This window comes from Apteryx mantelli, chromosome 10 (genome assembly GCF_036417845.1).
Source record: "Apteryx mantelli isolate bAptMan1 chromosome 10, bAptMan1.hap1, whole genome shotgun sequence".
Classification (NCBI taxonomy): Eukaryota; Metazoa; Chordata; class Aves; order Apterygiformes; family Apterygidae; genus Apteryx; species Apteryx mantelli.
In genome coordinates, this window is record NC_089987.1 from 20,690,597 (window position 1) to 20,705,108 (window position 14,512).

A 14,512-nucleotide genomic window follows, 5' to 3' on the forward strand; every position below is an offset into this window, starting at 1 on the left:
TTGAATGTCTTTGTGCTCCTGAATGTTATTGCTACTGTTAATCACTATCTCTAATAACTGCTTGTTTGTGGACATCCGTAGGAAAGTGAGATTTCTCAGTATGCTTAAGAGAACTGTGATTTTTCTGTTTGAAAGCAATGTTTACAAAAGGTTTTACTGGTAAATGTAATGTTCTCTGAGCATATCTACCCAAAGCTTTTTATTGGCCACTTTAGTATATAAATGCCAAAAGGTCCAATTTTTTTTAGAGAGAAGTAGTTTAATCAACAGTGTCCTAGCAACAATCAGTTTAGAGCATTTGTACTGAATTTAAGGTTACTGTTTGTGAATACATAAAGTGCATATTGCTTCAAAATTTAAGAAGCATATGGCTGAAAGAACTTTATTTTTCCACTGTGTTGTGTAACTTGTGCATGTTGTATTAAAACCTGGTGCGCAGCAATTCAGACTAAGCTGTTATGGCCCTAACCATAACACGGTTCCAGATTCATACACAATCATCAATATTTCGAAGTTTTTAAGAGTTATAGAAGTTAAACTACAAATTATATGTTGAAAAAGCATATCAAAAACATCCAAATAGAACTTCATAGAAACATCTTCAACTTGTTACGGCCATCAGAACACATACAATTCATTTCTATAACATATTTAACACTGCACATTCTCTGGGAGGCAGGCAGCAACTGAGTATTTATGCTAATACAGTGAAGTACAACTTTGAAAATTGCCTTGTATTAGACTCTTGAGATGGAGTCAGCCTGAAATTGCTTAGGCAAAGCACACGAGCAAAAACTAGAATTTCTAACCTGGAGTTTCTTTAATGCAATTCACTTCATTTAAAATAATTTGTTTGACTATTGTTAAAGGGATGTATGTCTCAGCAGATCACAAGATGTGGTACAACATACGATGCATATAACAAATGGAAATAGGACTGTGTAAATTATACAAATTATTATAACTTGTACAGATACAAATACTACAGACTGCCCCCAAATTTCTTTTTTTAGGGATTTACCCTACTCCTATTCATGAAGAGGATGTTTCTGCTTGTGAACACATAAATCAAATGATGGGCAGTTTAATGAACTTCAGATGAGAGGCAAGTAGCCTGTGTAATGAATGGGTCCAAAATATAAGTTTCCAGTCTCCCCGTGGGTTGCTATTCCACTGTATGTATACAGAAGTTGAAAGCTTTGTACTGTATAGAAGAATTTTACTACAGCTTGTAACTTCTCCTAAGCGTCCCTTACCATCCAATGTGAAAAAGAGCACATGTACTATTTCTAGCCTCATTAGAGCCTTATCCTTAATTGATTATCTATGCAAGTTTTCTATTTGTTCAGATTTTACTCTCACATTAAGAATGAGAGCAGCTCCAATGGCTTATTTCCTTCGAAACCAATGATTCAGAGATGCCCTTTTCTGACCTTTGCACTCACCAGCTTAGTATTTCTACATACTGAGTTTTAGAAAAGGTAAAAGTGGATAGCATGGAAAAAACAGCCACTGAAAGAAAAAGCTGTGATAAATCACTGTAACATAAATCAGAGCTAAAACATTATTCTTGCATGATTATTTACCATGGATACAAACTAGCAGCTAGACATGAAATAACCTCAGCCCCATTTTAATCCTTTTGGTTTAAAGCAGAAGAGAACAACGACATGACATTCAGAAGAAACCTTATGAACTCACTCCATTACAGTAGAACCTGTGAGTCTACATACTGGGTTTTTTTTTCTGTCACAGGAGACATCTCTCAGATATTTTTTTTAAAATCAACTCATAGAATAGATATGTCATTAAAGCATGTTTTAGACAGCATCATGGTGGCCACCATATTTCTCTCTCTTTGCAGAACAATGCATTAAAAAGGTGGCACCTAGTACTTGGGAGGAAGTAAGTGCTCTCCCTAAGCTATAGACTACACTATGGTCTACAATAGAAAAAATTGCAATCAAGACATTAGCTCCATTCCCAGCTCTGCCACTGGCCCAAACAGTTACTTTGGATCACCTATATCTCAGTTTCTCCAACTGATAAGTGAGGATAATCACAGTGATCTCCTTCCTCCAAGACACTGTGCATGAGGTAGATTGCTAAAATACCACAGTATCAACAGCTACTGTAGTGAAAACACAATTAGAAAATTTAAATTTTTAACACAACAAGCAGAAAACATTTTCAGGCTTTTTTGCTGTTGTTTTTATACAACATAAAGCAGCACAGACACCCTTTCTCAGGTGAAAGGTAACCATAAAGTGGCAAATAAATGCTTGAAAAAGCCTTGAATTTTATTGCATTCCCACCCAGTTTTCAAAGTATCTGGTCTAGAATTCTCTGAATGAACTGCTATGCCACAAGAGGATCAAATACAATTTGTCCTTTAGTCTTTCCACAGATAGCTATGGCAGGGCCAGAAAGAATAAGTTATAAAAAAGTTAGAAAAATAATTTCATCTTTTTTTCTGTCACAGCAGTTGTTTTTTAATAATGATGCTTAGTTGCTGTTGATGGAAAGCAGTGAAATACAACAGAGCAGCACACCATACAGGCATACTTCCCTCTGATTTGAATTTAAGTTAAACATCCCAGCAAAATCAAACAAAAGCAACAGATAAGAAGAGACCATTCTTGGGTCTTCTCCACGGGCATTTTATTACTTGTCTATCATTTTCCTTTCAGAAAACTGTGGGTCGTAGTGTCTGTGAAAATGACTGCTGCAGCTTCCAGAACAGTGCACAAAGCTAACCTGACCACCTGTTATGAAACTCACTTCTTTATTCCTTCAGCCTAGCTCACGGGCTTAAGCTCACTGCCTCTGCCTCAGTGGCTCCAGACTTAGTCCCCACAGGGCCATTTATTACTCTTGAGCACCTTGACTCAAGTCACTTTAGGCAGAGGCTCCTTAATAGAGGACTCCATGCCTGGGAGATCAGTCCTTTTCCGGGCCGCAGTCTCTATTTTCCGCACAAGGTCAACATCCCACCGATAGGTGACAAAACTAACCACGGCCCCAGGCACCTTGCTGCTGACCCGTCCGACCCGCCCCGCGCGGTGCAGGTAGTCCTGCAGGGTGGCTGGGAAGTCGTAGTTGACCACCAGCTGCACACTGCTGGTGTCCAGGCCCCGGGCGGCCAGGTCAGTGCAGACCAGGATGTCCACTTCGCCCTTCTGGAAGGTGGCAAAGATGCCGGCTCTGCTGGCTGCCGACATCTGTCCCTGCAGCCTCAGGTGCTTGATTTTGTGGTCATCCAGGATGTAGCCCAGCCAGTTGACGGTGCTAGCATTGTTGCAGAAGACCAGGACGGCCCCGGCAGACGGCCGGCGGTCCTTGATGAGCTGCAGCAACTCGGTCAGCTTGTCCCGGCACTTGAGGCGGACGAACTTCTGCTGAACGTGGGGCGGCAGGCTGTGCAGGCTCCGGGTGGCCAGGGTGACGAAGCGGCCCACGTCGGTGAACTTCCCCAGCAGCTGGCTCAGCCCGGCGGGGAAGGTGGCGCCCACCACCACCACCTGGGTCCTCACCTCCCCAGGGCCGGCGGGGCCCGGGGCGCCCACGGCCGGCGGCGCCTGGGCCAGGATCTCCTCCAGCAGCGCCGCGAAGGAGGCGTCCAGCAGCGCGTCGGCCTCGTCCAGCACCAGCCAGCGCAGCCGCCCCAGGGCCAGCAGGCGCCGCCGCAGCGCCGCCCGCAGCGCCCCGGGGGTGCCCAGCAGCACGGCGGCGCCCGGCGGCGGCGCCCGCAGCTGCCGCCGCAGCCCGCCCGCCGCGCCGCCGCCCTCCAGCGCGCGCACCCACAGCCCCGCCGGCCGGCACAGCGCCGCCGCCACGCCGCGCACCTGCGCCGCCAGCTCCCGCGACGGCAGCACCACGAGCCCGCGGGGCCGCGCCGGCACCCCCCGGCCCGGCCCCGGCCCCGGCCCCGGCTCGGGCGCCGGCTCGGGCTCCGGCCGCGAGAGCAGCCCGTCCAGCAGCGGCAGCAGGTAGGCCAGCGTCTTGCCGCTGCCCGTCTCGGCGGCGCAGAGCGCGCTGCGGCCGCGCAGCAGCGCGGGGATGGCCAGGCGCTGCACGGCCGTGGGGCGGCCCACGGCGAGCCCCGGCAGGGCGGAGAGCAGCGCCGGCTGCAGCCCCAGCTCCGCGAAGGAGGCGCGCGGCCCCGCGGCGGCGGGCGGCGGCAGCGCCGGGGCCGCCTCCTGCGAGGGCTCCAGCTGGAAGTAGTCGCCGAAAGCTTTGCGGTGCTTCCAGCCCGCCGACACCAGGCGCGGCTGCTCCCACCGCCCCACCGTCACCGAGCGCGGCTGGCTCAGCTCCGGCCGCCGGCTCCGCAGCAGTAGCTGCCCGGCACGCGGCGGCGGCGGCGCCGCCGCCTCCCGCCTGCGCTGGCGGCCCCGCTGCAGGCGCAGTCGCATGGCCCAGGGGATGCGCACGACGCTGTCGCCGCCGCCGCCGCCGGGGGGGGGCTGCGCGCAGTACGGCCGCCGCCCCGGTCGCGGCCCCGGCGGCAGCCGCGGGAGGCCGCGGCCCAGCGCCATGGCGCCCCACTCACGTGGCGGCGGCGGCGCCGCCTGATGACGCGACCAGCGGCGGCGGCGCCGTGTCCGTCCGCCCCCCCAGCCGGAGCCGCGGCGTAGTCACGCGAGGAGGGTGAGCGCCGAGGGCGGGGGGCGCGCGCGCGGCCGTCACCTCGGGGCGCGGAGCCGTCACCTCGGGGCGCGCGCGGCCGTTACCTGAGGCGCGCGGCCCCTCCCCGCCGCGGCCGCCTCTCCCCGCCGGCAGCCCCTCAGCTGGCGGCTGCGCGCCCCCCTGTTCCGGGTGCGGAGGGAGCTAAAACGGCCCCGAAGGGCTTTGGCAGGGCGCGCCCGGCGCTCCTCGCCCGTTGCGGGGGAAGGCAGTGCGGCGGGGGGTGTCCCTGAGCCGGGAAAGGGGCACAGCCGCCCTCGGGACCCGCGGAGCCGGCACCAAGGGCCGCGAGAGCTGGGGGAGCATCGGCCGAGTCGCCGGCGTGCGAGCTAATGAATCACCGCGGGCAGACTGAGGGGGCTCTGCTCGGGACGCAGCGTCGCCCACCCGTGGAAGAAAGTTCTGTACGTTTAGCGTGAGGAAACGGTGTTTCGTAACTTCTTCCCCCCCCACTCCCCCCCTTTTTTTTTGATTTTCTGTTTCAGATAGTTCTGCAACAGGAATGACTGTGAACACACCTCTGTGTTTCAGAGGAAAGAGCATCCTGGCTCCAATGGTGCGAGTTGGAACGTTACCAATGCGTCTTCTTGCTCTGGATTATGGTGCTGATATAGTGTACTGTGAGGTATGAAGAATGAGCAGATGAAGCAATCTCATCTGAGGACATGATTAATAAAAAATTCAAAGGATTTGTTTATTGTAACACTTTTTCCTTTTTACGTATACCTTTCACTAGAAAAACAGGGAAAGGAGAATCTCTGCAACTTGAGATATCTCCCTTTGAGCACTGCTCAAATTATGGCAGACCTGTATTTTAAGACTACTTCATGATTTCCATTCACTTAGCCAAAGCACTCACCATAACAATTTCTTTAAATTCTACTGTTGCTTTTTGAAGCAGAATCCTAGCATTGAAGGTAGTCTTTGACTGACCTACCCTGTCACCCATGTAGTTCTTCTGTGCTACCCCAGAGCATCCATACATCTTGCAGTGCAGCTTTCATTGCTGTTTGACCACTTTTCTTAAACCATTTGAAGACGAGATTACTGTTTGCTGCAGCTATTATTGGTAGGACTCTGACTCGAGGTGCTTTGTCTTTACTGTTCTTATTGTTGCAGTGCATCAGTATTCCTGTTTTCCCATCAATTATATTATTAGGTTTTCTCAAATGCAGATGCTGGTAGTGATTATATAACTTGGCCAAATTTTCAGTGTGAAATTAGATATAATGTAAATGTGGCTTAAATACTGACCTTTCTAATGACTTAAATACTAACCTTTCTGGAAAATGTTTGATCTGCAGCACTAGAATGGGCTGAAAGGAACTGTCAGTCAGAATCTGGCATTTCAGGTATTCTTTAGGAATCTAGATGTCATTTCTCTCATGCTCACTTCTCTTTTCGGGGAAAAGAGAGGATCTTAGATTAGCTCTTAGAGAGACAACATTCTGTTTTTATCTAGTTCTTGGCCACAGGTCAGCTTTTGTCTCTAGCTTCTAGAATTACAAATGTAGTTTAATTAGTTGAATCACTGATCTGCTCCATTTGAAAGAGTGGCTATTGCTGATTGATTCAGAAATCTCAAAATCCAATAGAACAGTTATCACTGGGTGTCATGAAAATTGGAGGTAATAAGGTGGGAAGTTTTTTTGACAGTTTTCCACTTTCATACTGAACTTTTCTTTCCTTTACATTGGATTAAGTCAGAATATATATATTTTAATCCTCTAAGAGGCCAACTGTAAATCATATATAGAGGAACCACAAACATAAAATTATGGAGAGAGCTTCCAGTATCTCTTATACCAAGTCTATGGATAAGACATCCTTCTTGCCAGTAACCAAGACCCTCATTACTGAGCAGCTACTGGGTTTCACTAACCACAAATTTGACAAGACCATTGTGTAGGAAATTAAGTGAAGAGAGTCATGTAGGAATTATTGTTTTTTTTTTTTTTTTGAAAAAACAAACAAAAAAACAACAACCCACAAAGACCTTATGCTTATGACTGAAGTCATGGCGTGTGTGAAGGTGCTTAATCCAGCACTGTAAACTGTATATCCATATACGTTCCCCCTTGCTGCACACACGTTTCTTGCCATGATCCCAGAAAAACAGTATCTCAAAAGAAGAGGCTCTCAAATTAACTTAACAAGTTGCAGAATGTAACAAAACTCTTAGTGTGCCAGTTATTCCTTTAGCCAAAAACTTGGTGCAGTTTTTATTGTGTCACCAAAAATAAAGTCTCCTACGTTGTCTTTCTCTTTTTCACATTGCTAGTGTTATAAAGATACAGGAAATCTAAGACACCTTTGTCATGGATTAATTTTTGTAGTTAGAGAGCAGTTAGGTCTCTGTCTTAATACATTTTATCAGGGAAACTTTACTATGTGTTTATTTTTAAGAACCGACTAGATAATATAAAATCAAAACATATTTTAGGCAATTACACTGTGGTTACTTGGCAACAGAGCAGCATAGATAAATACGTTTCATAGCTTCAGTTCTGTGTGGTTAAACTTCATTTTCTGATTTATCCTCTTATCCCTGTAACATTTCAGAATTCAGAGCTGTTTCAGAACTTACCATGAACAGTACCAGATGAGGAGTGTTAGTTAAAATTTTAAGTTAAATTAAAAGCACTTCCAGTAAGATCTGTAGTATAATGCAAGCAGATTGAGATTAGACTGAGTCTTGTCTTATTTGCCAAAATAGAGAGTCTGCAGTAACCTGAATTTCTTCAGTTAGTTAACACTGTGGCAAGTTATTTCTCAGTTTTTGTAACAGTTGAATTTACAACTGTGTACTTATTTCAGCAGCTAACTATTATATTAGCTCAAGATGTATCCCTCTGCCAAATAAGGGGAGTAAGTTTGACTTAAAGCTCACCTGTACTCAAGGAGATAACGTTTGAGAAAAGGACTCAAATGTTGTCCTCTTAACTCTGAAGTTAAGCTAATATATGCAGATTGGTATTTGGGTTTCTTCTAAAGGAAACCCATAAATTCTAGAAGAATTATGAATATGTGTTAAGTTCTTCAGTAAACTTCTACACAAAGTTTCATTTTGTCTTTTAACAAATACAGAGAACCCTTAAGATCTTAGGATAAAGGTAATGACATCTTAAAACCTAATCTTATTGTTTTGTTCCCTTATGTATTTGGCCAGTACAAATCCAGATCAATTCTTGAGGAAGTCCTGTCACTGTAACATTGAGTTGTCTTCCCTTTCCACTCTTGATAATTCATCCTGCTTTTAGTTTCCAGCTTGTTAGACAGGTGTTTGAACAAAACTTTTCTTCTAGAACTGTATAAACGCTTCATCTTTCTGTTCATGTTTTGAAGCTTTAGTTGAGCATTGTTGTGTAATTAAACTCTTCATTTGCATTCTTTTTCTATAGCTGATATTTGGTATCTCTAGATGGTTATTTTTGTTAAATAAAATGGGACAATTATCAAGAACTGGGTAGCTTACATACTTCAACTTACTCAGCTATTTTTATTCTTTATTCTCAGGAGCTGATTGACATAAAGATGCTGCAGTGTAAGAGGGTTGTAAATGGCAAGTATAGCACTTTTTGTTAATATCTTTAAGCATTCTCTTATTCTAGTAAAAAGAAAAATAATTAATTTTCTGAAATAATTTTATAGTGATTACAATGAGGTGTCAGTACATATAACCTCCTTGAACAGCAACTAGATGCTAGAGTAAGTTTTTTAAGACCTACCTTACACCTGTTTGCTGCTCTGCAGTTTCCCACCTTCAGTTTCCCTTCTTAAGGGATTTCAATAGTTTAGCCAATGTCCCTCAGGAAAACCACAAACCTTTTTGGAGGATAGGGCTAATAGATTAGTAACTGACAGCTTGGTATTCTTCTTTGGATCCTAACACATGGTCTTCCTTCCTTCCCCACCATATCTAGAATTTTCGCATACTTGCTGCTCTAACTTTTCCCTCACTCTAGCTTGTCTTCTAAAGCAACAGGTTTCTGACCTATTTCTAGATTTCTGTAGTAAAAATTCAGAGGTCTAAAACAAAGTGTCTTTGTCTACTAAGAATCATATATACCCACTGTGTTTTATCTGCTGTTTTTTCTTTGTGTAGGGCTAGTCATTTATAAATCCATCTTCATACAGGCTTCCTTCTTAGGAGCTCTCCCCCCCCCCCCCACACACACACAGATGAGTATATATTTCCTTTTTTTCTGGAGTTTTTTCCTTCATTAATTCTAGTCTGCCCTGAGTTGGTTCTAACATTGCTTTTCATAGAGTCAGACATCCTCCGTTTGTTCTCCTTGAGGGCACTGCCCATTGGTGGATAGGACTTGGTAGTTATGCAGTACTGATTGGCAACTCATCCCATAGTCTTAAAACAAGCCCACCCATCTGAAACTTGACTGATAAGATTTTTATCCCAAAATTATTTTCTTATGTGTCACACACAATTATTTAACTGATTCAGACTGAAATATTAAGACCTAATTTCCCCCTTTCAGTGACAAAATAGAAGAAAGGGGGAATAGAAAGACAAGAGTTTGAAGAGGGAAATGGGGAACATCAGACTAAGGTTGTGGGAACAAATTAGGTTGGCAATATTAGGTCAAAAAATATCAGAACTCTTTCAGAAAAGATTTCTGTTAAAGGGAAAGTTTCTTTTGAAAACCTGTTGGATTAAGATCACTCATTAAATTCTATAGACAGCATTGGCCTTGTAGTTCTTTCATTTTGTTGAACATGTTCTGCTAAGGATAGGCAGCTGTGTCAAGCAGAAGTTTCAAACTAAGATGTGTTTTATTTGCACTTAAAATTTAAAAACTTAATGGATGTTTCCATTCTCTACTACTTGATTCATATAATTATGTTAAATACCTGTTATATGTTTTATTGCTACTTATTAAAATTCTTTAGTGTTAAATGAGCTTTCCCCTCACTGTGGTTTTTTGAGTGGTCTGATAAGCTGTACTGCTTATGTTCTTAATCTTCTGATTTACAAGTATTTAAGCAGAAGTTTTATTCAGGGATTAGTTTGATTTTCTTCAGAAACAAGTAGCTAGAATCCATCTTGAAATACGTGCTTGATCATCCACTGGAGGTTGCACTAACTGGTTGATTCTATCAATGAAATAATTTAAGGGGACTCTTAACAGTAATCTTCAGAATAGTACTTTTGAAAGTTAAAAATTGCCATCTCTATGTTGTTTGAAGGGCCTGTGATTCATAGAAAACAGTGATATAGCATGACCAAGAAAGCATGTTTTATCATTTTTTGATGTGTGGAGGAATCACACAGCAGAATAGTTGGAATTTTCTTAGTGTTTCTTACTGAATAGTCTGAGTAAAATAAGATGGCTGACATGAGGTAGATCCATTTTTAGTTCCAGCATCTATAACCAAAGTAGTGATATCTAGTCCTTACCAGTACCTCATGCATTTTGGCTCTGATTTATCTGGCTTTCAGATTTTATCCACATAAGTGTTAAAGAACATGCAGAGAAAGTTTGAGGAAGCAAAGCGGGAGCCAGACATAAGGAAAGATGTAAAGAACCCACAGAGATATCTATTCTTTGTTATAATTAAGATAATCCTATGGACGATTGCCTTGGCCTCTATTAAGTTAGAGTGGAAGGGCTTATTGAGCATTCTAAAAGCAGATGTGGTTTGAATCTAAAAAATTTTTATCCACAGAGGACTGAAATTTAACTGAAGTGTGAAGGGTGCAGAGCACCATTTGACCCTTCATCTGCCCCAAAATAGTATAGGGATATTGGTAGTTTCATCAGATATCAGATAAAAATGGTGATTACAGTGGCACAGAGGTTAGATATTCTTGTGATGCATTAGTGTGCTTTGGTTAACATTGAGTCTCTTTTTTTTCTTTTTAAAATATGGACCCCATTGCTTTTCCTGGAAACTAATATGTTAGATTTCTTTGATTGTTAACACCAGCTGCCAGTCTGTTCTAGTTGTATTTATAAAAAGGAACATTTGGATGGTGTAAGTGGTATCTGCTAGCTGACTGCATGATAGTGACTCCTGCATAACCAAATTTATTGACATTCCAACTTAACTTTGAAATTTGCTGGTCTTTGTATTAACAAATTATTGGCTGGAAGTTTACATTACATTTTGCAGCAAACAGTAATAGTCAAAATGTTCCTTTTAGATGCACAATTGTTTTCAAGCTTTCAGGCTGTAGTAAATTCTTACTAAGCCACTTAAACCTCTCAGTATTGTCCACTAACCTTCAGTTGCAACTCCAAACTCTCTGGGTCAGTTCCTGTGGCAACTGGCACAGTGTTTTGTTGATTACTCTGGCATTCTTTTAGTATCTAAGGGCATTTTGCAAAGCAAGGTGAAGACAGAAGAAGGGGAATTCTTTGCTTGAAGCTTATGCTGTTCACAGAATCACAGAATGGTTGAGGTTGGAAGGGACCTCTGGAGAGCGGCTTGTCCAACCCCCCTGGTCAAGCAGGGTCACCTAGAGCACGTTGCCCAGGACCATGTCCAGATGGCTTTTGAATATCTCCAAGGATGGAGACTCCATAACCTCTCTGGGCAACCTGTTCCAGTGCTCTGTAACCCTCACAGTAAAAAAAACCTTTTCCTTACATTCAGACAGACCTTCCTGCGTTTCAGTTTGTGCCCTTTGCCTCTCAGCATACCATTGGGCATCACTGAAAAGAGCCTGGCCCCATCCTCTTGACACCCTCCCTTCAGGTATATACGCACATTTGATAATATCCCCCCTCAGCCTTCTCCAGGCTGAAGAGTCTCAGCTCTCTCAGCCTTTTCTTGTAAAAGGGATGCTCCAGTCCCTTAATCATTTTAGTAGCCCTTTGCTGGACTTGCTCCAGTAGCTCCATGTCTCTCTTGAGTTAGAGAGCCCAGAACTGGACACAGCACTCCAAGTGTGGCCTCACCAGGGCTGAGTAGAGGGGCAGGATCACCCCCCTTGACCTGCTGGCAATGCTCTTCCTAATGCACCCCAGGATACCATTGGCCTTCTTGGCCACAAGGGCATATTGCTGGCTCATGGTCAACTTGTCCACCAGGACTCCCAGGTCCTTCTCTGCAGAGCTGCTTTCCAGCAGGTCAACCCCCAACCTGTACTGGTGCATTGCGTTATTCCTCCCCAGGTGGAGAACTTGGCAATTCCCTTTGCTAAACTTCATAAGATTCCTTTTGGCTCATTTCTCCAGCCTGTTGAGGTCCCTCTGAATGGCAGCACAACAGTCTGGTGTATCAATCACTCCTCCCAGTTTTGTATCATGAGCAAACTTGCTGAGGGTGCACTCTGTCCCTTTGTCCAGGTCACATTCAGCCTACTGAAAGCAAAATGGATCTGCTCTAAGAAAAAGTGTAGTTGAATTAGGCTGTTCTCCCTGAATTAGAAAGAAGCAAATTAGAGGAATATAATCTAGCTCAAAGGAATATAAAACCCAGAAAACTAAGATTTGCTAATGTATGTGATATATTGTAACCTATTAAAATACTTGCACAGGACAGAAAAAATATGCTGCTGAATTAGTTGAATTACAAGGATTCAATGAGTTTCATTTTTAACTCTTTGACAGAGGTCAGTCAGGTCACTGAATGGGCAAATATAGGCCTTGTAAAGTGAAAGACTTTATAGTTCTAGCTCGTAGAATTATCTGTTTCTCATTTTATTAAGAAAAATGGGATCAGTGTTGGAAAATATTACTAATGTTTCAACATCATGCTTATTGACAGTAGGTGAAAGAAAATAGTAAGTGGAATAGACAGGACATTAAAATTACAGTATATTGCTTAAAATGTTAAAGCTTTTTGTTTTATGTGGTTACAAAGACAAGCAAGGAAATTGTGATTAACAGATAACTCTCCTCAAACTCTGTATCTTTATACAAGCTCCAGCTTCTCCTTCTCTGATGTCTTTGTATGCCATCATAATGACGAATAAACAAACCAAAAAACCCCTTGTTTTTGCAGAAGAAGGGTTTTTGCAGGTATATGTGCTAATATAAAATCTAATTTCCTCAACTGAGCTACTAGTATTAGCTTTAAAGCCTTGCAGTTTTTCCAGAAAAGTTTGATGATGTCCAAGAAATCAATTAATTTCACTGCAGTGGAGACAGTTTTCAAACATGAGTCTTCAAAATGTTTGTGAGGTCATAATATACACACTTTTTAGTCTACTGTGATAAGGAAACAAGATATCTGCAGTTTTGCCATTCTTTCCTTAACTTGAGGTCCATTGACTATATCTGGCCTAACTTGATTTTTCACAGACTAGTTCTTACAAGGGTGTCTTCGAGACCTCCACAAAGCTTACAACAGCTGAGTGGGATGAGACTTCTCTTCCCTATGGGGAAAGAGAAGTCAACTACAAATCCACTTTCCGCTCCTCTCCCTTCCCAAAGATGGACCAGGTGATTAATCTTCAGACTTGTTCTGGTGGTATTGCTTGTCCACCAAACAGGCTGGGGGATGCTTAAGGGGTACTATGGGAGGGAAGCAGCGATGTTCAAGAAAGGACATGTAGCAGGTAGGGTCTTGTTATTTCTAGCATTTTATTTATATGCAAGTTATATAATCATGTGGCTTCCTTTATGATTACATTTGTATGTTATTTTTTCTGTTTTATCTGTTTCTCATTTCATATAGAAGTACTCGAAACAGTGGACTTTGTTGCACCTAATGAAAGAGTTGTTTTCAGAACTTGTGAAAGGGAGAGACACTGCGTTGTCTTTCAGATGGTAAGAAACCAACAGGAGGTACTCTTCTGATAATAACATAGATTAATGTTGCCAGCACTACATGGTTTAACGAAGTCTAAATAGCTGTCTGTATTGCAGATTAGCCATTCTCAGATGTTTCAGGTGGAGATATAATTTCACACCAAGTGTGTTGCAGAAATTCTAGTCTATTTGTATGCATGTAGCTGGCAAGCTAAATTAAAAATTCTCTATACAGCTGTTTTCAGAAGAGGTGATTAGAATCAATCATGTGCTCTATGAAAGCCCCTTGTTTTCTTAACAGATATCTTTGCTAAAATTCCAAATATACAGGTACCAAAACTAAATTACACTGATGTTTGGTCATACTCTTAAATCTTGCACTGTGAACAGTCTCACTCGAAAGACTAAAAGCAATGGCATTCTTTAGTCTAGATAAGAGAGGATCTGTGTGCGTATTAACATTGCACAAATAATTAAAGGCTGCTAGAGAGAAAGGGGTGATAATATGTTCTTTCAGTCCACTGGCTGTAGGATGAGATAATGAGGGGAAAAGCGGTGCAGACTGCATTAGACACTGGAAAGGACCCTTTTCAATAGTAATAACAATACCAGAAGAGGTTTCTTGTAGAGGCTGTAGAGTCCTTGTCAGTGGAGCTTCTTAAGAACAGGATAAATAAATATCTAAGGGGCTAAGAACATTTGATACTGCTCTAGGGTAAGAAGGTGGACTGACCTCTCAAGGTCCATTTCTGCCTCACATATTGTCATTCAGTGGTTAACTTAATACATGCTTTAGCTAAATGTTTTTGCTATCTGTTGTGCTGTGAATGGGTCTCTGTCACTTTGTAATTATGTGTACTAAGTGTTTAGAGCAAATACAGTTACACACACCTGCAAGTGAACACAGTTTTTATTCACTTGATACTATTTTGTAACTATATACTCTTCTTTCACTAACAGGGTTCAGCAGATGCTGAAAGAGCGTTGGCAGTAGCTAAGCTTGTGTAAGTCGTCTCCTCCCCCCACCCTTTTCTACCCTGCGTTTGAGTTTTTTGTACAAAGGAATTATCCTGGAAGACAAAATATAATGATTAGGAGAGGGTCAAGAC

General features: G+C 43.2%; 2 protein-coding genes across 7 annotated transcripts in view; one reads left to right on the forward strand and one right to left on the reverse strand.

Moving 5' to 3' along the window:
• Positions 1 to 1,617: 1,617 nt before the first annotated feature.
• Positions 1,618 to 4,538, reverse strand: DDX28 (DEAD-box helicase 28). Its single transcript, XM_013941192.2, has one exon. It carries the CDS (start codon positions 4,536 to 4,538, stop codon positions 2,889 to 2,891), a length of 1,650 nt encoding a protein of 549 aa, XP_013796646.2. The 3' UTR covers positions 1,618 to 2,888.
• The window catches only part of DUS2 (dihydrouridine synthase 2), a 64,339-nt gene continuing 53,759 nt past the window's right edge, over positions 3,933 to 14,512 (forward strand). For 3 of the 6 annotated variants that reach the window (XM_067302617.1, XM_067302618.1, XM_067302614.1), the window contains exons 1-5: positions 4,620 to 4,650; positions 5,172 to 5,311; positions 8,203 to 8,248; positions 13,330 to 13,421; positions 14,364 to 14,407. In XM_067302617.1, the coding sequence (XP_067158718.1) occupies positions 5,189 to 5,311; positions 8,203 to 8,248; positions 13,330 to 13,421; positions 14,364 to 14,407 (305 nt within the window). In that variant the 5' untranslated portion in view covers positions 4,620 to 4,650; positions 5,172 to 5,188. Of the gene's footprint in view, positions 3,990 to 4,619; positions 4,651 to 4,704; positions 5,091 to 5,171; positions 5,312 to 8,202; positions 8,249 to 12,605; positions 12,672 to 13,329; positions 13,422 to 14,363; positions 14,408 to 14,512 lie in introns of those variants that run through there. The other 3 variants (XM_067302615.1, XM_067302616.1, XM_067302619.1) reach the window with 3 other exon arrangements.

Excerpts from the sequence above, each read along its gene's own strand:
- DDX28 (XM_013941192.2), bottom strand. The coding sequence starts at position 4,538 with ATGGCGCTGGGCCGCGGCCTCCCGCGGCTGCCGCCGGGGCCGCGACCG.